General features: G+C 47.1%; 1 protein-coding gene across 1 annotated transcript in view; it reads left to right on the top strand.

Annotated features, from left to right (window-relative positions):
- col7a1 (collagen, type VII, alpha 1) overlaps nt 1-23363 on the top strand; it is a 363650-nt gene that overhangs the window by 126305 nt on the left and 213982 nt on the right. Inside the window, exons 28-39 of the mRNA XM_060835829.1 lie at nt 1430-1569; nt 3680-3803; nt 6969-7112; nt 10275-10444; nt 11353-11391; nt 11661-11687; nt 12013-12126; nt 12758-12829; nt 14610-14645; nt 17453-17506; nt 19345-19413; nt 21152-21265. Of these exons, the coding sequence (XP_060691812.1) occupies nt 1430-1569; nt 3680-3803; nt 6969-7112; nt 10275-10444; nt 11353-11391; nt 11661-11687; nt 12013-12126; nt 12758-12829; nt 14610-14645; nt 17453-17506; nt 19345-19413; nt 21152-21265 (1103 nt within the window). The remainder of the gene's footprint in view (nt 1-1429; nt 1570-3679; nt 3804-6968; nt 7113-10274; nt 10445-11352; nt 11392-11660; nt 11688-12012; nt 12127-12757; nt 12830-14609; nt 14646-17452; nt 17507-19344; nt 19414-21151; nt 21266-23363) is intronic.

Here is a 23363-nt window from a genome sequence, read left to right as displayed (position 1 = left end):
TCTCCCTGGTTGCACTTACTTGAAGATGGATCTGAGAATTTTCTTCTCTCTCAGACGGTTGTTAGCCTGTGGATTTTTTTCAAGACCGAAAAACTGCAGATGCTGGAATCCAAGGTAGATAGGCGGGAGGCTGGAAGAACACAGCAAGGCAGGCAGCATCAGGAGGTGGAGAAGTCAATGTTTTGGGTGTGACCCTTCTTCAGGACTGGGAGGGGTGGTATAGGGGGAACTGCAGATAAAGGAAGGGGGTTGAGGGGCGGGTGGTGAAGTGGGAATAGGTGAAGACAGGCAGAGGGTATGACCTGGTTGGTCAATGGGAGGAATGAATGTGGTTGGTGGAGTGCAAGAGAGGGGGAGAGGCTGGAAAGGGAGTCGGGGATAGGAAGGGAGGTTATTTGAAATCGAAGAACTCTGGGCTGCAGGGTGCCCAGGCGGAAGGTGAGGTGTTGTTCCTCCAATTTGCAGTCAGATTAGATTACTTACAGTGTGGAAATAGGCCCTTCGGCCCAACAAGTCCACACCAACCCTCCGAAGAGCAACCCAGCCAGACCCATTCCCCTAAATCTACCCCTTCACCTAATACTATGAGCAATTTAGCATGGCCAATTCACCTAACCTGCAGATTTTTTGGACTGTGGGAGGAAACCAGAGCACCCGGAGGAAACCCTCGCAGACACAGGATTCACCGTGGCAATGGAGGAGGTCCAGGATAGTCATGTCGGAAAAGGAGTGGTTGGCGGAATTGAAATGGGCGGCGACTGGGACGTCCAGTCGGCCCCCCGCGGTCCCGGCTGAGATGCTCAGAATTCCGTTCCCTAAGTTTATGGAAGGTCCCCCTGATGTAGAGAAGACCACATTGGGAGCACCTGATGCAGTTAACTAGGCTGGAAGAGAGGGAGATGAACCTCTGTCTTTCTTCATCCCAGAGATCAATGGAGACAAGGTCATTGAATTTATTCAAAGCTGGGTTAGACAGATATTTTACCAGCAAGGAAGTCAAGGGCATTGTGGGTCAGGATGCTAAGTGTAGCTGATAGCACAACCGAGTGTGTGGCACTGGCAAAGCACAGCAGTTAAGGCAGCAACCGAGGAGCAGCAGAATTGATGTTTAGGGCAGAAGCCCTTCATCAGTCGATTCTCCTTCTCCTCAGATGCTGCTTGACCTGCTGTGCTTTTCCAGCACCATACTCTCGACTCTGATCTCCAGCATCTGCAGTTGTCACTTTATCCTGATAGCACAACCAAGTCCGCCAAGGTCTTGTTGAATAGGAAAGAGGGCTTGAGGGGGCCAAATGATCTTCCCCTGCTTTGGGTTCTTGTATTTCTATGTGGTCTGGAGGTGGGTCAAGCCTGATAGAGTTGTCTCGAGGAACTGCTCCTTCTCCTCCTCCTGTCTGATGAGACCTGACTTGCTTTGTGTTGTTTGCAGTGTGCAGCAGAGCACGAGCTGACATCGTGTTCCTGGTCGACGGCTCCTGGAGTATTCAAGAGAGTAACTTTCAGAAAGTGAAACAGTTCCTGTACAACGTGGTCTCTCACCTACCTCGCATTGGCACCGATGCCACTCAGGTAGGCCTGTTCCACCCCAGTGCCCCCACACACACGTGAGAAAGGGACCGGGATGATCACTGATATGGACGATTGTCTGATGAGCAATTGCTAAACAGGTTACACTGTGGAGGCGATGGCCTACTGGTATTATTGCTCAAATGTTAATCCAGAGACGCAGACAATGTTCTGGGGACCTGGGTTAAAATTTAGAATTAAGAATCTAGTGATGACCAGAAAACCCATCCAATTCACTTAATTACCTTTAGAGAAGGACGTCTGCTGTCCTTACTTGGTCTGGCCTATGTGTGACTCCAGGCCCACGCAATGTGGTTGACTCTTATCTGTACTCTGGCAGTTAGAGATGGGTAATAAACGCAGCCCAGCCAGCGACGCCCTCATCCTGTGAATGAATAAAGAAACAGATTAAGACTCTACTCACTGGAATTTAGAAAAACGAGAGGTGATCTCATTGAACCATATCCGAGTCTTAAGAGGCTTGACAGGGTCAATGTTGAGAGAGTGTTTCCCTTCATGGAAAGGCCTAAAACCACAGGGCATAATCTCAGAAAAAACGGGCCCCAATTTAAGGCAGATGTGAGGAGGATTTTCTTCTGAGTCTTTGGAACTCCTTACCACAGAGAGCAGTGGGGGCAGAGTCCTTGCCTATATTTAAGGCTGAGAGAGAGATTCTTGATGAGTCGGTGAATCAAGGGTTACAAAGAAAGGGCAGGAAAGTGGATGTGAGGAGTGTCGCATCAGCCATGATCCTCTTGAATGGCAGAACAGACACAAGGGGCCGAATGGCCTGCTGTTGTTCCTATTTGTTATGATTTTATGAACTGTTTCGCTCTTGTGAACAAGCCAAACATCATATAGGATTAACTTCTTTTTGCCTATGGATTTTACCAAGGCATCAGTTTGGTCATTTCATGGTTAGGGTCGAAGGTCAAGCGTACTACAGGTTTCAACTTAGAAAAGAGAAAGGCTCGGAGGATATTTGATTGAGATGCTCAGGGTGGTAGAGAGTAGAGACAGAATAGGTCGTGAGAAACTGTTCCCATTTTCAGGAGTGCCGAGAGCCAAAGGATACAGATATTTGGCCAGCGAATCAAAAAGACCAGCAGGAGGAAAATCTTTTGATGCACAGATGGGGTCGGACCAGGAATGGGTGGCCATGATGCTGGTGGGGACAGATTCAACAATGGCTTTCGAAAGGGAATTGTATATACGCCTGAAGGGTGAAAACGTGTGGTGCTGGAAAAGCAGACGGTCATGCAGCATCTGAGGAGCAGGAGAGTCGACGTTTTGAGCATAAGCCCTTCCTCAGGAATGAAGACGACTCTCCTGCTCCTCGGATGCTGCCTGACCGGCTGTGCTTTTCCAGCGCCACACTTTTTGACTTTGATCTCCAGCATCTGGGGTCCTCGCTTTCTCCTATGCACCTGACGGCACATCCTTGGCAAGGCTATGGTGAAAGGGTGGGATGGAACTCGCTAAGCTCCTCTTGCAGAAGCACCAGTGCAGATTGGACAGGCTGAATGGCCTCCTTTGTTTGAGCTGCAGCCATTCCGTGATTCGGTCGGGCAGGTCACTGATGTAAACACCATGGTTTTAGGATCAAGTCCCTTTGCTCCAGGACTGTGCAGTAATACCTGTGGGCGGCACGGTGGCACAGTGGCTAGCACTGCTGCCTCACAGCGCCTGAGACCCGGGTTCAATTCCCGACTCAGGCGACTGACTGTGTGGAGTTTGCACGTTCTCCCCGTGTCTGTGTGGGTTTCCTCCGGGTGCTCCGGTTTCCTCCCACAGTCCAAAGATGTGCAGGTCAGATGAATTGGCCACGCTAAATTGCCTATAGTGTTAGGTAAGGGGTAAATGTAGGGGTATGGGTGGGTTGCGCTTCGGTGGGTCGGTGTGGACTTGTTGGGCCGAAGGGCCTGTTTCCACACTGTAACTAATCTAATCTAATTTCTGAACATTATCTTGAAAGAAAGCACCCACAAAGGCACTTCTGTCAGCATGAGCAATCCTGATGTTTCACAAAACAGGAAAGTCAAATGCAAATTGTATACTTGTGTTTGGTTAGAATGAATTTGCCTTGTAATTTTGTGTGTATATCTGTATGCAGGTGTCAGTGGTTCAGTACAGTGATGAGTCCAAAATTGAAATTCCACTTGGTCGATTTGGCACCCACAGGGAGCTGCTCCAGGCCATAAGGGAACTTCCATATCAAGGCGGTGGGACTCAAACAGGTTGAGTATCTGAATACTAAGGGGCTCTTGGACTTGATGTGGAGATCTATACAGAAAGCAGCCTCTGGTGGTCTGCTCCTGTGTGTGGGGGAAGAGGGCAGATCACGACTTATCATCATGGAACACAGTCTCACAATGACGTTAATGGGATGGCATTCGCTGGGCTAATCTGTGACTATAATGTCATATCTCTCAGGTAAGTGTCCAGGACCGTGACTGAGAAACAGTCAGGAGCCAGATATGGCCAGTCATGGTCTGTGTTGGCTGTCTCTGGTTGGTCTGACCAGGGAAGAGCCCCCTCACAAAGCCGATAGGATCCAGTGGGGGGCCGTATGTCACAGGGCCAGGTGCTGAAGGATGGGATTGGACCATATTCTCAACGTATTCCTGATGAAGGGCTTTTGCCCAAAATGTCGATTTTCCTGCTCCTCGGGTGCTGCCTGACTGGCTGTGCTTTTCCAGCACCACACTCTTGGCCATTTTCTCAACACACTTGCAAAGACATTGTCAACATTCAACCAGCAAACAAACCAGCTTGTTCCTTTATGTGTGAGCACAGAGATATTTTTAACCAGCCTGTCCATTATGACACCTGTCTGGCACAGGTGACACTTGAACCAGGCCTTTTGGCCCAGAGGTAGGAGCAATACCACTCTGCCATTCAAGTCTGTTCTATGCTACAGAATACAGAACACAAACCAACAGCCACTCTCCGACAACAACTCACCAGGGCAAAGGACCCGATACCCAGCATGAGCAAAACCAACGTGGTTTACAAAATCTCATGCAAGGACTGCACAACACACTACATAGGACAAACAGGAAGACAGCTAACAATCCGCATCCATGAACACCAACTGGCCACGAAACGACACGACCAGCTATCCCTAGTAGCCGTACACTCAGATGACAAACAACATGAATTCGATTGGGACAACAACACTATTATACGACAGGCCAAACAGAGAACAGCCAGGGAATTCCTAGAAGCATGGCACTCATCCACGAATTCGATCAACATACACGTCGACCTAGACCCTATATACCGGCCACTGCAGCGGACAGCAACTGACAACCGGAAGCGGCAGATTCAAACTAGTATAAATGCCAGAGGAATTAGCACAGAAGCGCTTCACAGGAGGCTCCCAAGCACTGAGGATGTCACCTAGAAAGGGGACGAAACATTTGCAAGAAAAACTCCTAGCTTGGCGAACAGAACCACAACTACGAGCACCTGAGCTACAAATTTTCTCACAAACTTCGAATACTTTGATTCTCTCCATCTAGATATTTCGAATTACCCTGTACAAGGATGCTATGACACATCTCTGGAGCAAGTGGGACTTGAACACAGGCCTCCTGGCTCAGAGATTAGGGCACTACCACTGCACCACAAGAGCCCAAAGGGAAAGACCTACATATAATGTCGAAACCCTGGCCCCTTTTAGGTCTTAGACTCTCTCCCAGCTATTTCGTGTGACGGACTGTTACAGCACGGTTGAGCCCCCTATAATTGCCCACCACCTGAATATAATTAATATTCTAGTGGGCCCTAGTGTGCAGGTGGTAGTGTCCCTACCTCTGAGTCAGGAGGGCCAGGTTCACCTGCTCCACAGGTGTGCAATAACATCTCTGAATAGGTTAATTAGAAAATATCTGTGTGCAATTAACCGAAACTCATGAAATGAATTTAGTAAGGCTCCAGTGAATACTCTCCCTCAGATGAAACAAGTTGATTTTTAGAGGGTGGGGTTGACACTGCTTGACAATCCTAAATGGAGCCAAACCCACCTCCTGGCGCCTCGTCACGTTAGAAACATGACTCGATAGAGTGCTCCCTTCTCCATGTGAGCCAGTGCTACCTACAAATCTCACCCTTTGATGGCACTGTGTTATCGTCAAAGCAGAAACATTGATGATGATCCTCTGTAATATTTGACTGGATTACTGTCAGGTCGCCAATTTGAACTGTAACCCCACCAGAAGTGTGCATGGGGGTGGAGGAGTGTGATACCACAGTGATATTATTGGGTTGATAATCCAGAGTTTATGGAATCGGCCTTGGAGAAATGAGCTTACACTTTACCGCGGTAAAACAAAATCCGAATAAACTCCGACAGGCCGTTCTAGGATAACACGCGTTCCGGCAGCGCGATTTGGCTGTGATGTCGCTGAGGATTTAGCGAGCGGTGCTTTTGAGAAAGCTTACCTCTGTTCACAATTCCAGCGGCAATAGGTTCATGGGTTTTGTTTTGCACAAGTGCCGATGTTCCGTGCTGAAATATCCACACCGTTCCGCGCTGAAATGTCTACACCATTCTGCACATGTACTGATGTCAGCTGCCAACAGAGCAGCTTTCTGTGAGAGATACTGTACAGAGAGCAGCTATCTGACAGTTTTCAAATGTACTGTGTAAAATTTACTTTTAGTTTGTTCATAGATGTGATTCAAACCTTCACTCAGGCTGTGCTATATTTTATGTTAGACTTTTGGGTGATTTTTGAGCGATTGTGAGTGGTTTTTTTTGCCGGTCTGGCCCTAATTTCACTTTTTGCACGGGTCACATTTTTAAAATTTTTTTTCACTGGAATGCAGCTACGGCATTATAGGGGAACTACCTGTATTCCCATTAGCAATAATCATGAAACTATTGAATTATTGATTAAAAGCTGAACTCCTCCATTCACAGACCTGTGGAATATCTATTAGCCTCGCTTTCTCTAACCTCTGTAATTTTATGTAGAACTCTGAAATGGCCCAGTGAGCAATTCGATTGGGTCAAACTGCCACAAAGCGTTGGCTGACGTACCTACATCACATCGTTACCTACATCGCTTGGGGGCACAGTGGTGTTTTGAAGGCATCTCACTGACAATATTTCAAGAGCATTGAATGGAGGCTGTCCCAGTGACACTCCCATGATTGAATAGTGATCAGTGGAATCAAGCACGCTGACTTCCTCGGAAGGAGCAATTGATCTTTTTTTCAATCATTTATTTTCCGGAACACACTCTCCATCAAGTGGCGATGAAGGGACAGGATTACGATGGTAGTGTGTGTCAGTTTGCTGGCACGTTTCCCGAGATGGTGGGACATGTGATTAAAAAATGATGCGAGCTTTTCCCTTTCCTGTTTCATAAATCCTATTCTCTGTTCCTCTGCAGGGAAGGCGATCAATTTTGTCCTGGATTACGTATTCCAGCAGGCAGCTGGGAGACGCCCCGGTGTCCCAGCCCTGCTGGTCCTGGTGACAGATGGGCGCTCTGATGATGGAGTTACAGAAGCTGTCAGGAGGGCAGAGGCTGCAGGTATTTGCCTGTATTCCACACCCCTCACATTCTGGAGGAGAGGTTTCCCGCGAGCTGGAATGGTGCACTTATTCTGGTCAAAGTGAGGTGGAGAGGTGGAGTTGGGGGGTTGCGGGGTGGGGGGGGTGGGAGGGGTGGTTATGGTTGGGGGGGACAGGGTGTTGACGGGGAGGGAGCAGAAAATATCGAAAATGCAGAGGGTTTACTGGGATTGCATCCCCAGGAGCAGTGTGCCCAGAGTCCTTAGTCATTGGACGTAGCTGTTTGTGGAATCTCACTGTGCGTTAATCAACTTATGTGTTTTTCAAGATTGTGAGATGTGCGATATAAAAAAAATCTCAATGTACACACAGCGACTCGTGAACAAGGAACAGGGACATACCTCCTGCCAAATCTGGGGCCTTTCACACTCTCAAGAACAAGATGCAAAGGGATTTACTTATAGGGACACAAAAGTTCAGGTTATTGAATGGCTCTTTCAAAGGGCTAGCACAAGGAAGATTGGGCAAAGGATTCACCGCTGTGCTGTATGATGTCAGGATTTGCACATTTTGCCATGGCTGCCCTTTAAGACCGAGCATGAGGAGAAATCTCATCTCTCAGAGGGTTGTGAACCTCTGGAATTCTCTGCCACTGAGGGCTGTCAAATCTGGCTCATTAAGTATGTTCAAGACTGAGACAGATCAAGGGTTATGTGGAGAAAGCAAGAAAATGGAATTGAGGATTATCAAATCAGCCATGAACGGCAGAGGAGACGCGAAGGGCTGAATGGCCTACTTCTACTCCAGTGTCTCATGGTGATTCTATAAGATGGTCCAAGTGCATAGAAACACTGCTATCTCCGATCTCACTGTTACGTTTCACATTATACACCTCTGTTTGTAAATTGTCATTCCCCTGCTGACACAGTACTGGATTTATGGTGGTATCAAGGTAATGTCACTGGAGGCCTGTCATCCAGAAATCTAGCCTGACCAACTGGGACAGGGGTTCAAATCTCACTGGTGAATCTGATAAATAGCTAGCAGTGATATACCGCTTGTTTAAATATGTTTGTAACTATTACTCCTTGTTCAGATTAGATCCCCTACAGTATGGAAACAGGCCCTTCAGTACAACAAGTCTACACCACCCCTCTGAAGAGTAATGCACCTAGAGCCATTCCCCTAAGTGTACCCCTGACGAATGCACCCTAACACTATGGGCACTTTAGCACGGCCAATTCACGTGGCCTGCACGTCTTTGGATTGTGGGAGGAAACCGGAGCACCTGGAGGAAGCCCGCACAGACACAGGGAGAATGTGCAAATTCCACACGGACAGTCACACGAGGCTGGAATCAAACCCAGGTCCCTGGCCCTATGAGGCAGCAGTGCTAACCACTGAGCCACCCCAATTTGTTGTTAAAACCCCATCAAGTTTGAAAATGTCCTTTACTCTTTGAGCCTTTCTCTCTCATTCAACAGGATTGTGGCTGATCCCCTATCTCAATGCCATATTCTTGCTCTCTCCCGATCCCTCTCGATGTTCTTATTATCTAAATATTTACCGATTTATTGAATGTGTTCGGTGTCTGGGCCTCTATGGCCTTCTGTGGTATACAGTTCCTCAGGTTTCGTACATTTTGAATATAGTATCTTCCTCAGCGCAGTCCTAAATGGTCTCCACCTGTCAGAAAACTCCTTTACGAAAGAATGTCTGCTGTCCTTACCTGGTCTGGCCTACGTGTGACTCCAGACCCACAGCAAATGTGATTGTCTTCCAGCTGCCTGCAGGAATGGATTAGCGAGCCTCTCATTCATGGGCGACAAATTTCGGTCTTTGCAAACAATTCTTCAAGTTCCTCTCCATTTTACACAGGAATAAGTTCATTATGACCATGAGTTGGATGACCAGCCACGATCATACTGAATGATTGGTCAAAGGGGCTGAATGGCCTACTCATCCTCCTAATTTCTACGTTTCAATGAAAAACGTTACGGGGTAATTGCTTTCGAAACTGAAACTGGATGTTGGTGATGTGTGGGTCAGGCGAATTGGGCAATTTAGCATGGCCATAGTGTTGAGTGAATTAGTCAGGGGTAAATACAGGGTAGGGGAACGGGTTCAGGTGGATTACTCTTCGGGGGGTCGGTGTGGACTTGTTGGGCCAAATGGCCTGTTTCTCTACTGTAAGGAATCTAATCACTAAGAAAAAAAAAACAGCTGGTCAGAGATTGGTTATATCAAGTGCAATGTTAGTCCTTCATCTGGGAGTTTGCTGGTCAATTTGGATTGGTGGGAACCAAATGGGTGGGATAGGAGGTCCACAAGACATTTCTTAGAGTTGCCACATTGTACTGGGCAGGAAGGTCTTTTACCTTCTCTTATAAAGGGACGGAGTCAAAGTACACACTGATGTAGGTTTACATGCTAACCCGTCACGTTCCTGAATTGGAGAATGTAGCTCAAACAGCACCAGCCAGCATCAAACATGGCTGACCATGAAACTCTCCCATCCCTATTGCCTCTCTTTGGTATGTGTTGAAGGGAATCACAAGTTGGAAGCTATGTTATGAATATGTCTTCGTTCATAGGCTTGTACAATCCTTACAGTGCCAAAGAAGGCCATTTGACCCATCGAGTCCACACTGACCCTCCAAAGAGCATCCTATCCAGACCCACCCCCTACCCTACTCCTGTAACCCTGCATTTACCATGGTTAATCCACCTTACCTGCACACTCTGGGGCAATTTAGCATGGCCAGTCCATCTAACCTACACATCTTAGACTGTGGGAGGAAACCAGAGCACCCGGAGGAAACTTGCACAGACACGGGCAGAATGTGCAAACTCCACACCGACAGTTGCCTGAGGCTGAAATGGATCCCAGGTCATTGGTGCTGTGAGGCAGCAGTGCTAAGCACTGAGTCACTGTGCCACCCAATTCATGGTGAGTTATGCCATTCCAGAATGCCTGACTCAAAGGCAGTGACGCTACCCATTGTGTCACAAGATCTCCACGAGGAGAGGATGTTCATGAGATTGTGAAAAGCTCAGTGGTTGGTAGGAAGTGCATGGCTGAGAGGGAGACTTCACAAAATGGTGGAGGTGTGGCATTATCCTGGGAAGGAGGAACATTAAACAAAACTAACATTCCGAATAATCTTTGTATTGATGCTAGGCATCCATCTGTTCGCTGTTGGAATTGGTCACGCGGATGTTAATGAACTGCGGAGAATCGTTACTGGCAGAGACGCCAACAACATCGTCTACGCAGAGAACGTCGACTCACTCAGTCAGTTTGAGGGGGCTCTGGCCAACATAATCTGCATTGCCGCTAGCAGACCAGGGGTGAGTGAGAGCCAACCGTAGCTGAAAGTGCTGGAGACACTCAGCAAATCTGGCAGCAGCTACGGGGGGAGAGAGAGAGAGAGAGAGAGAGAGAGCAGGGTTAATGCTTTGAGCGAAGTGAGTGTTTGTCAGAAATGATGGATCCTTTACCCACCACAAATGCTGCCGGATCTGCTGAGTTTCTCCAGCAATTTCCCTTGTTTGTTTCAGATGTCCAGCGCCCGCAGTTCTTTGTATTATTTTTATGGGAGAGCCATTCTATCCATTTGGCAATGTAACTGCGCTCCTCGATCGTGCTCTGTCTGTTTTTCCTTCACTTGAAGTTTCTTTGCAAATCCCCAACTCAATGGCTGTATCAATGGAGACTATACTTCCTGCTGCCTGGATCTTTAGGTCTGGAATTCCTTCCTTCAACTCTCTTCTCTTTCTTCTCCTTTCATCCTTCCTGGACCTGGCTTAATCCTACGGTATGGAAGCAAACCACTTGGCCCATTGAGTCTACACTGACCCTCTGAAGAGCATCCCACCCTGCAATTCCAGTGGTTAACCCATCGAGTCTGCACATCCCTACACTCCATGGGTAACTTAGCATGGCCAATCCACCTTAACCCCGCACATCTTTGGACTGTGGGAGGAAACCGCAGCACCTGGAGGAAACCCACGCAGACACGGGGAGAATGTGCAAACTCGATACAGGTCGAGGAATCGAATCGGGTCCCTGGCGCTGTGAGGCAGCAGTGCTAACCATTTACCCATGTCAACTGTTTTCTGACAATAGCCCTCCAAGACGTCTGTCTGCTATGTTATTGTAAATTGTTACCATTGTAATCGTCATCTTGAATTTTTAATCATCAAACTGAACGTGCCTCAATGCAAGTGAAGCTTATTTTTGATTTTTATCCTTCCAGACATCGACACCACACCATTGTGTTACCCAGTGCCCTCAGGTAGGCCTTGCATAATCCTTCCTTCCTTTTGAACAAACCTTCCTAACTGTCTCGTTCTAATAAGGCCACAATCTCATTGAATGCTGTGTCAGAGAAAGAGGCCATTGGGCCCATCAAGGCCATGCCATCTCTCTTCCAGAGCAATCCACCTGGTGGTGCTGCCTGGCCTTTTTCTATAACCGTGGAGAAATCCAAAGGCGGATACGGCTGTAATTGAAGCAGTTGGGTTTGATTTTACACAGTAATGAGAGTGTGGTGTTTTATTGCAGGGTGAGAAGGGGGAACCAGGAAGAGATGTGAGTATCACATTCACCCTATAAGTGGAAGTAGAAATTATTGGACAGAATTTGGCATGATTACAAAACGCGAATCAACGTTTACTCCTCTGTGTTTACTCCTTTGCTTTTCACCTATTTCCACCTGAATTAATTTATTCTTTATTTGTGTAGTTTGTTATACTGTATAAAGGCGAAGCATTGGTGTGGGGTTATTTAGAACTAGAAGAATTTGAGGGTAAAATGGAAATTACACAATACACATGCCCCGAATGTAAGAGGCTGTTGTTAGTCTGAGCAGGAATGTTGTGCCTAAATAGTTAACGCTGGGTTTGGTTTGTTGCAGGGTCATCCTGGATTGCCAGGTCCACAGGGTCCGCCAGGTCCAATCGGACCGCCAGGGATCCCGGGAACTGGAGATGGAGGGCACGGAGGGCCAAAGGGCGAGAAAGGAGATCCGGTGAGTACCAAACCCACAACCTGTCCAAATGCCTTTGCCCGGAGTTTGGGAAGCCACTGTCTTAAGGGATTGATGGGAATTAGGTCCTCAGACAGCACCTCCCAAACCCATGACCACTTCCATCGAGAAGGACAAGGACAGTAGATACATGGGAACTCCATTCCTGAAGAAGGGCTCATGCCCGAAATGTCGATTCTCCTGCTCCTTGGATGCTGCCTGACCTGCTGCGCTTTTCCAGCAACACATTTTCAGCTCTGACCTCCAGAATCTGCAGTCCTCACTTTCTCCCACTTGGGAACTCCATCTCCTGCAAGTTCCCCTCCACTCACCATCCTGATTTGGAAACATGTCGCCATTCCTTCACAGTCGTTGGGTCAAAATCCTGGAACTCCCTCCCTAAGGGCATTATGGGTCTACCCACAAGTAGACTGCAGTGATTCAAGAAGGCAGCTCGCCCCACCTCTCAAGGAACAACTAGGGATGGGCTATCAATACAGGCCAGCCAGCGACGCCCAAGTCCCACCAATGAACGAAGTCAAAGGTCATGGGTCAAGAGCCCAGAGGCAAAATGCTGTAGACTCTCTGTTCCTGTGAGCAGCTCTATGACACGTGGAATGTATTTGATTTCCAGGGATACCCAGGAAGAGATGGCCAACCGGGAACGCCAGGCAGAACTGGACACACCGGCTCGACAGGACAGCCAGTAAGTAATTAGTGAACCGACCGAATGCCAACTCCGTGTCAGTGTGGAGATATTTGTCTGTGGAGTGGGAACGCTGGGTTGGAGAGGGGCTTGGTGTTTGCACTCAGCTCAGCGTCTGTTGTTAAAAAGAAATATCCACCTGGTTCATGAGGAAAACTGATGTCTTGACCCTGTCTGGGACCACACGTGACTCCAGTCCCAACTGCAGTAAAGCTGACTCATTCCTGCTGCCTAAAAAAAGCCCCTGAAATCCTGTCAGTTGTACTCAAGATGGCATTGCAGCTGGGCCTGCAGGGCCGACCTGATCTTCCAGTCACTGCCCATTTCAATTCCCCCACCCACTCCCTTTCCGACATGACCACTCTTGGCCTCTTCTATTGCCACAGTGAACCACAGCGCAAATTGGAGGAATAACACTTCATCTTCCATATGGGAAGGGTACAGCCCAGAGAACTCAACATTGAGTTCTCCAATTTCAAATAACCTCCCTTCCCATTCTCCTGACTCCCTTCCTGCCCCCCCCCTTCTTTCTACTGCTCCCTGCCACCAACTGGATTCCTTCCTCCCATTGGCCAACGAGGTCGTACCCTCTGCCTGTCTTCACCTACCCCCACTTCACCACCCTGTCTTTGTCACCCCCTTTATCTGCAGCTCCCCCCTACACCCACCCCCCGTCCTGAAGAAGGGTCACACCCGAAACGTCGACTTCTTCCCCACCTGATGCTGCCTGGCTTAGTGTGTTTTTCCAGCCTCCTGCTTGTCTATTTTGTACTCAAGATGGTGGCTGACCACCATCCTCTCAAGGGCAATTGGAGGATGGACAATAAATGATGCCTTCCTAACAGTGCCCTCATCCTGCAAATAAATGTGAAACAAATCAGACAATTTCCTTCAACGCTGTTCCCGAACCTTCACCTGTGCGAGATTCCATTGCATCATTTTGCGAAAGAGCAGGAGGATTCCCTCCAATGGCATGATCAATGTTTATCATTTAACCAACGTCGTTAAATGGCTGATTTGGTCAACTAGCTCAATTTGATTTGTCAGTTTAGAATTAGAATTAGCTTTATTGTCCACACATGAGTACAGTGAAAAATTTACAAGTTGCCACTTACAGCACCATCTCGGGTCCAGATCCTCAAGCACAAATTCTTCGGAAAACATCTGAAAAATAAAGAAATAAAAAGTCCGACATTGCAGATCTTATGTGCGATCTCAGGTACAAAAGTACGAAATCATAGGAATAAATTAGAAAAACCAAGAAATAAAAATTTCAGAACAGCAGTCCTTCCAACCCCAGTCCACGTTGGCACCTAGTCTCGGTCCAAGATGGGTTCCACTTCATGGCTGTCTGGGTCTGGACACGGCGTTGGATGTTGGATCTTGCTGTGCATAAATTGACTGGCCCATCTTTTGCACTGTGATGTTGACTGCTCTTGAAGAAAGTATTTGATTGACTGTTAAATTCTTTGGAACATTCTAAGACTGTGAAAGGCCTGGGATAAATCTAAAATCTTCCTTACTTTGTTTCTCAAGAGTCACCGGTGTGGGCAGCGGGGAGTACATTTCTCCCAGGATTGACTTAAAAGAAATCACTGTGTCTGGGAAGAAGTGATGAAAACAAGTGCCTGAGTCTCTACAGATGAAACAAATCAAGAGGCACTATGTTGTACCACATTGTCATGACAACATAGTCGTCTTCATTTGCATTTCACTCAGATAAACACGTTTTTATTGAAGAGTTTTCTTAGTTCACATTGTGATGTGTTTTCTTTTGTAGGGGAGTCAAGGGTCCCCAGGATTGAGAGGAGAGAGGGTAAGTGCACGCCATAACAGCAGGTCTTTGTGAATCTACCTTTCTTCAGTTCACGTCCCTCAATAGAATTTTCTCCCGTGGATTCTCTTCAAACTTATGACAATCCATTTGATAATGTAACCTTGAATCATAGATCCGCTACAGCATAGAAACAGGTCATCCAACCCATCCAAAGAGCATCCCACCTAACCCATCCTGTCACCTGGTCCTTCCTGGACACCCCCCACCCGCCCCCTCCTGCATCTCTCCATCTCTGTTTCCGGCGACTGACTCAAAACGGACATCTACCGATTCCCACAGCTACCTGGACTACACCTCCTCCCACCCCCTCCCCCCTGTAAAAACGCTATCCCTTACTCCCAATTCCTCCATCTCCAAAGCATCTGCTCCCAGGAGGACCAGTTCCACTCCAGCACATCCTAGGTGGCCTCCTTCAAAGACCATGTGGTCAGCGATGCCCTCCAACGCATCTCCTCCATTTCCTGCACCTCTGCCCTTGAACCCCACCCTCCCAATATAACAAGGACAGAACCCCACTGGTCCTCACCTTCCACCCCACCAACTTTCAGGTACAATGCATCATCCTCCGCCATTTCTGCCACTTACAGTCAGACCCCACCACTAGAGAAATATTTCCCTCCCCACTCCTATCTGCGTTCTGCAGAGACCATTCCCTCCGCTACTCCCTCATTAGGTCTATGCCCCCACCAACCCACTCCTGGCACCTTCCCTTGCTGCCATAAGAAGTGCAAAACCTCCATGCACACCTCCATCCATGGCCCCAAAGGATCCTTCCACATCCAAACACCTCATCTACTGTGTCCGTTGCTCTCGATGTGGTCTCCTCTACATTGGGGAGTGAGGATGCCAACTTGCAGAATGTTTCAGGGAACATCCCTGGGACACACACATTAAACAACCCCATCTCCCTGCAGCTGAACACTTCAACTCCCCCACCCACTCCGCCAAGGACATAGAAGTCCTGGGCCTCCTCCATCACCAAATTCTAACCACCCGACACCTGGAAGAAGAACACCTCATCTTTCACCTTGGAACCCGCCAATCACACGGGATCAGTATCGATTTTACCAGTTTCCACTCCCTCTACCTTTTCCCAGGTCCAACCCTCCAACTCAGCAGCACTCCCTTGATCTGTCCTACCTGTCCAACTTCCTTCCCACCTATCGGCTCCACCTTCCATCCGAGCTATTGCCATCACTCTTACCTTCATCTACCTATTGCAGGGCAAATTTGCAAACTCCACACAGACAGTCACCCAAGGCTGGAATTTAACCTGGGTCCCTGGCGCTGTGAGGCAGCAGTGCTAACCACTGAGCCACCGTGCTGTCCTGCTCTTTCAGCTTTCAGTGTGAAGTGATCCCCTCCTCTCTGTTAGGAAGTGAACTGCCTCAAATGGTGTTGAGTTCTCCAACCCCAGGTTTGATTGGATGGCAGGCAATGTGGATGTGCCAGAGCTGGGACAGGTGAGACACTTGGAGGTTCAGCCATCCCCTCAGCCCTGTCCCAGCATCCAGTTATTCAGAGACAGGTCACAGTCCTCCATGTCCAGGAAAGGACCAGCCCCACTGAGAGAGCAGCACCATTCTCTAAAATGGTTTAGAATGTGGCACCTTTAACCTGAGGGTCCTTCATGACAGGAAAAGCAAATATTCTCCCATTTTTCACCAAAAGAGAGACTTCAGCTCCTCAGCACCCAATCTCTGTTGACCTTTGTGCTCATAGAGAAAGTCTATAGCATAAGTGGGCAGTCTGTGTACCTTCGAGTTTGGAGCTCCTAGGTGAAGGTCCCACTGCAGGAGAGGGAGGGTGTGTTCATAACGTGGCCAAAGCACGTTGGCTGTCCATCTCTAAACCCTTCTGACACACAGCAGCATAGGTGGTAAGAACAAGTGGGTTTCCGAGTCAACCATGTGATATAAAGGAAATTAGATCATTATCTCAACCTCCTGATTGGAATTTGGATAGATTAAATTCCCCTACAGCATGGAAACAGGCCCTTCAGCCCAACAAGTCCACACCGAACCTCCGAGGAGTAACCCACCCAGACCCATCTCTGACTAATGCACCTAACGCAATGGGCAATTTAGCATGGCCAATTCACCTGGCACATCTTTGGACTGTGGGAGGAAACCCATGCAGACATGGGGAGAACATGCAAACTCCACACAGAGAGTCGCCCGAAGCTGGAATCGAACCTGGGCCCTGGCACTGTGAGCCACCGGGCTGATATTACTATAACTTTCTGAATGAGCTGGAAGACACCACCAGAGGCTGTGTAACATGCCTCACCATATAATTATAGGATGAACGGGGCGGGGGGGGGAGTTCTCCCAGGTGTCTCAGTGAACAGCATTAAAAACCCAGTCATCATCCCTTTACTTTTGTGGGAGCTTTCAGTGTACACGCTACCTAGAGCATTTTTTACAGTAACTCATTCCACAAAGATACTTTAAAAAAAACCTGCAGATGCTGGAAATCAGAAACAGCTGGCAAAACAGCACCTGGCAGCATCTGCGGAGAGAGAAATCAGAGTTAACATCTCTGGTTCTGAAACGTTAACTCTGACGTCTCTCCACAAAGACCTGCTGAACTTCACTAGCTACTTCTGATTTTGTTGAGTGAAGATATTTGATTGGCTTAGAGTAAATGTTTGGACTGTCTTGAGTTTGTAAACGGCGAGCTTTTTTTAAAAACTAACTGGTACCCGATCTGTATGGGGCCTGTGGTCTAGACTGCAAGAGGATACTGGTCACTGTTGATGTTAAAGTATTAGTTTCCCGTCACAGGGGGAGCCTGGAACACCAGGACGAGTCGGGCCTCCAGGTCAAAAGGGAGAAAAGGTCTGTATACATTCCTCCTTTAAAAGCGCATAGAGAAACATAAACAAATGAATGAGCAAACAGACATGTGAATTAGGGTTTGTGAAGGGGCCATTTGGCCCTTTGATCCTGATCTGAATCTGGGATATTATTTAACCTGAGTGTGTAATAATGCTTTCAGATTAATATTAAAGCATTGGAGAGGCCAGGGTGATGGATAACAGAGGAAATATGCTCTGTAGCAAGGTTAGATTCAAAGAACCCTTACAGTGCAGGAATAGGCCATACAGCCCACACTAACGCTCAGAAGAACATCCCACCCAAACCCAGCCCTTCCACCCTGTGTTTCACATGGCTAACCCATTAACCTACACATCCCTGGACACTATGAGGTGATTTAGCATGGCCAATCCACCCTAGCCTGCACATCTTTGGATTGTGGGAGGAAACCGAAGTTCCTGGAGGAAACCCACGCAGACACAGGGAGAATGTGCAAACTCTACACAGACAGTTGCCCGAGGCTGGAATCAAGCCTGGGTCCCTGGCGCAGTGAGACAGCAGTGCTACCCACTGAGCCACCATGCTGCCAATCAAACTTTCACCGATGGGGCTGTGGATGTGCAAAGAAGGTTCCTCTCACTTATCTGATACCAGCCTGGGCAGCAGGAACTGCCAAGTTTCCAAGGCACTGTGGACTTCACCCCCAAGCACTGATAAAATATGGATGGTTTGTGGCCCTGATTGGCCATCAGTTGTTCAACTGAAAGGTCTCAATAGGCCCAAGGGTTGGTGGGAGTTTGGCAGTTGGCTGCTGTTACCTGATACCTGTCCTGCATCCTGTAAATTATCGAGCAGGTTTGGAGTTGGGGGGGGAAGGGGAGTCAAGATTTTATTTGTGCCCGCCCCCCCCCCATACAATCTTACAAACCCACCAACAGGGCAATGCAGAACGCAGCTTTGTCAGAACTTGGATAAGCCAAAGGTGTGAACAAACACAGGAAAGGGGTGAGGATGGGGTGGTCGAGAAACAGAAGAGAGAGTCTGTATTAGAGGGGGAGGGCAGCAGAAACACTCCTCAGTTCAGGCTGTTCAAAGTTGCAAACAGAATCAACGGTTAGGATCTGAAATTATTCAATGTTGTCTGTCCAACCGGAAGATGATCTGCCTGTCACTGATCTTCCATCGATCTTTAAAGGAGTAATTTGGAGGGGTGATCAGAGGCTAAAGTGGGAGTGGGCAGAAAATATGACAGCAAGTGTTGGAAACTCAACTTGAAAGGTCGACTGGTGCTGTTCACTCCCCTGAGATGGCAGGGCTGATGTATGAAGAGAAACTGGATTGGGTAGGACTGTATTCACCGGAGTTTACAAAAATGAGGAATATCTCAGAGATGCCGACAAAATTCTGGCAGTGTAAAGGGAGGAAGGATGTTCCTGAGGAGCAGGAAATCCAGGACAAGTCATCACAGTTTAAGAACATGGGAAAGGACATTTAGGACAGATCGTTAAAGGATTATAGTTTACCTCTCTCATCCTAATATGCCAGGGAATTTGCATGGCACCCTGCCCATCCAAGGTCGGTATGTCCTTTCTGTCGTGGTCAGAACTAAATGCAATGCTCAGATACAGTCTGGATAGAGTATTACACTATCATTTTTATAAAACGTAATTATAGCAACAGAAGGTGGCTGTTTGGCCCATTGAATCTCATGCTGGATCTCTGTGGATCCTCTCCGAGAGGATCTAGTGTTCTGGTGATTTATTGACTATGACGCCATCTTGGGGATGTCGGAGGCTGGATATTAGTGCACCTTCTTTCTTTCTTTCTTTCATTTGTGTTTGTGCATTTTTTTGTTTCAGGGTGAACCTGCTACATATGTTACACCTGGTGGAGGCTATCCTGGCAGAAAGGGCGAGCCCGGTAATCCAGTATGTGGCACACTTTCACTCTTTACCCAGCGTCTGTGTCGTTGTTTGATTTGGTGTTAATACTCCCTCATGAGTCTCTTCCCACTTTAAAATCATCAAAACCCATCAATATATCCTTCTGTTTGTTTATACTCCTGTATTTACCCAGCCTCCTCTTCGATGTGAAAATGTGTTGCTGGTTAAAGCACTGCAGGTTAGGCAGCATCCAAGGAACAGGAAATTCGACGTTTCGGGCCAGAGCCCTTCATCAGGTTCCTGATGAAGGGCTCTGGCCCGAACCATCGAATTTCCTGTTCCTTGGATGCTGCCTAACCTGCTGTGCTTTAACCAGCAACACATTTTCAGCTCTGATCTCCAGCATCTGCAGACCTCACTTTTTACTCCTCTTCGATGTATCTACCCTCTTCATCTGAGCCACTCCCTGTGCTGGCAAGTTCCACATTTTATGTAAACGACATTTCTCCTGAATTCCCTGAATTTATTGGCCACTATCTTATAATCTTACTTTGATCTTTCTAATGATTCATGGGATCATTAGGCTAGCATCTATTGCTCAGAGGACGGTGAAGAGTCAGCTGCACTAATGTGGCCTGGAGTCACATGTAGGGCAGATTGGGTAAGGATGGTGGATTTATTTCCCTAAATGATGTTAGTGACCCAAGTGGGATTTTACAATCGACAATGCTCGACCAACACCTTTCTTCCGACTCCTCCCCCAACCCCTATCGAACTCTGACTTCACCATCTGCCCTATTGGGATTCAAACCCATGCCCCCCAGAACAGGAGCTTGGGGTTCTGGGTTACTAACCAGTGACATTACCACTATGTCGCTTCCTCCCTTCCCAGGATCTTAATATCCATCTCAGCAAACCCTTTCACAATCTTAAAGATCACTTGTAGGCCACAGTCCATCCTCTTTTTTTGCAGATAGATACTATCTCATTGAGAGAGGTCCATAAGATCATGAATACGGTGGCAGAGTTATACCATTTGGCCCATAGAGTTTGATCAGCTATTCAATCATGGCCGACATGTTTCTCAACCTCATTCTCTTCACAATCCTTGATCTCCTTATGAATTAAGACTCAATGACTTACGGGAAGGAGGGGTTTGGTACAGAGCTGAAAGAAAATAATACAACCACCCATGTTTTGAACTTGCATCAGTTCCCAATCACTATTGACATAAGTTGTGACATTTTGTTCTTTTGCTATGTGACATTTGCAGCACCCTAGGATTGAGATAGCTGACCCTCCTATTGCCTGATTGGAGAGTTCAGTGTCTGAAGTCAATTCTTTATATTGAGGAAAATTCTTAATGAGGTTTCATCACTAACATCCTATTTGAGCTCTTGAGAATCTTACCTCCCTATAGCTGCAACCTCCAGCATTCTGAAACCCCTGTTAGCAACTTCCTCCAACCCTTCAATTCTCTTAGGAACTGACCCTCGCCCAATTCTGATCCCTTCTGTATCCCTCGTTTTAAATGTGCCTGGTTTCCAAGTTCTGGAATTCCATCCAAAAGCCTCTCCACACCTTTTGAACAGTTTTTGTCATCTGTCCAAACGTGCCTTGACATCAAATTTTAGCAGCTGATGCTCTCATGAAATACCTTGGGAAATTGTTAACAATATTAGAGGGGCTATGCGAATGAAAATTGTTGTTGCTAGCCAACCTGCATATTGTTAGACAATCTTTGAACTGCAATGACAGCTCCTCTTTTGGTTCTCTATTTTAGGGTGCTCCTGGTTCACCTGGGTTTCCTGGACAAAGAGGTGACAATGGGCCCCCTGGTCAAGTCGGGCCACAAGGTCCCATCGGTCCTCCAGGACCTCCTGGGAGGTCTATCAAGGTATGTTGGCAACTTTGCAGGAGAAATGTCGAATTAACTCAAAATCAAATGTGAAACACCCACATGACCCCCTTTAATTTCTGGTTAGTTGCTTGATATTCATTACTGAGTTATAACCAGGTCTCTTGGAGGTGAGGCATTGAAAGAATACTCTTGAGGTTTTCTCAATTGGGTGTCAAGTATGGTAAGAGCTCTGCATCAGAAGGTCCATCGAAACATAGAAATAGCAGTAGGAAGAGGCCATTCAGCCCTATAAACCTGCTCTGTCACTCAATATGATCACGCCTGGTCATCCTATTCAGTCCCCTGATCCCACTTTCACCTCATATCTATTGATAAGTATTTCCTTCTTGAAAACATTCTGTGGCAGTGAATTCTACAGGATTTTCTCCCCATCTCAATAGTAATTGGCCTACCCTGTGTTCTTAGACTTTGAGCCTGATCTGGTATACCCAGGGCCATCCTGCGTTTACCCTGTCTAGTCCTCTCAGAATTTTATAGGTTTCTATGAACTCAAAGGCCCCCACCCCATCCCCATTCTTCGAAACTCCAGTGAGTATAGTCCTAACCAAGCCAGTCTCTCTTCAAATTGGAATCGGACCACAAACTGTCAACTAACAACTAGTTGCAATGTGACACTGATCGAGGGAGTCTTTCATTGCTGCTTAAACAAAGAGTCCATCTGCCCTCTGACATGGTCACTATAGGACCAAAAATGTGATTTCTAAGGAGTTCTTCATTAACCAGTAGCAATGCTTGGTTTCCAGAGATTGGGAATTGATCTTGTTGAGATGTGAAGAAGGTCTTAGAGGGTAAATGTAGAGAAACAAGAATGAGAGCAGATAAGCTTAACCTTAGAGCTTGCCCTTTCAGGAAAGCAGTGGGAAAGCACTTTTCAAGGTCAAAAACCTCAAATTCTCTGCCCCAAATGGCAGAGGTTGAAAGGGGTTGTCAATTGAAGATTTAAAGGTCAGAATCCATAGATTTCTTTTTGGTGAAAGGTCTCAAGAGAGATGGAAAAAAAAACTAGCTCATTGGAGGTAAGGTATAGATTAGCCACAATCTAAATGTGTGGCATCTCAGGCAGAACTATGTTTCTAGATTTTATATACTCCCACGTTATCCTGATCTGAGAGATGCTATTTCATATGCACAAACCCACTTTACAACAGTGAAGAAAAGCCAGTATAACTGCATTATGGGGAGGTATTGTTGTTGGATTGGAGTGGACAAAAAGTTTAAAAATCACACAACACCAGGTTATAGTCCAACAGGTTTATTTGAAAGTACAAGTTTTCGGACCACTGTTCCTTTTCATGTAGATAAATCAACATGAGTTAATCTCAGCTCGTACACCAATCCCAAGCCACTCTGCTGAAATTGAGAGATGAATACTGTTAGAGTCATAGTGATGTAGAGCTGTGCAGCACAGAAACAGACCCTTCGGTCCAACTCCTCCATGCTGACCAGGTATTCTAAATTAATCTAGAACTTGGCCCATATCCCTCTAAATCCTTCGTATTCAGATACCAACCACTTGCTTTTAAATGTTGCAATTGTGCCAGCCACCACTTCCTCTGGCTGCTCATTCCAAACACGCACCACCCTCTGCCTGAAAAAGTTGCCCCTTGTGAATATTTCCCCTCTCACCTTAAACCTATAGTTTTGGACTCCCTACCCAGGGGAAGAGACCTTGATTATTCACCTTATCCATGCCCCTCGTGATGTTATAAGCCTTTATACAGTCAGCCCCCAATGTTCGAGGGAAGCTTCTTAATAATGGATTCGTTCATAGATTACATCCACTTCCAAGCTTCTATCCCTCACACCCTACCAGTTCCTCCTTATGGTTATTTCCCTTATCCATCTGTTTAGAAATGCAATGATGTACCACCAGGATTTGAACCTTCTAATACAGAGATAGGGACACTGCCACTGTATCACAAGAGCTCCTGGTCCATTTTTACAGTTAATTTTCTAATCAGTCTGTTCCAAGGACCAGCCTTCTGGATCAGGTGTGACTTGAACCCTGGCTTCCTGGAGCAGAGGTAGAGATCCTATCACTACAGTTGCTCTTAATGTTCTCCCAAAATAAAGC

This window comes from Hemiscyllium ocellatum, chromosome 14 (assembly GCF_020745735.1).
Source record: "Hemiscyllium ocellatum isolate sHemOce1 chromosome 14, sHemOce1.pat.X.cur, whole genome shotgun sequence".
NCBI classification, from domain to species: Eukaryota; Metazoa; Chordata; class Chondrichthyes; order Orectolobiformes; family Hemiscylliidae; genus Hemiscyllium; species Hemiscyllium ocellatum.
The sequence above is the reverse complement of the archived record's forward strand: the minus strand, read 5'-3'. Positions and strand labels throughout refer to the sequence as shown.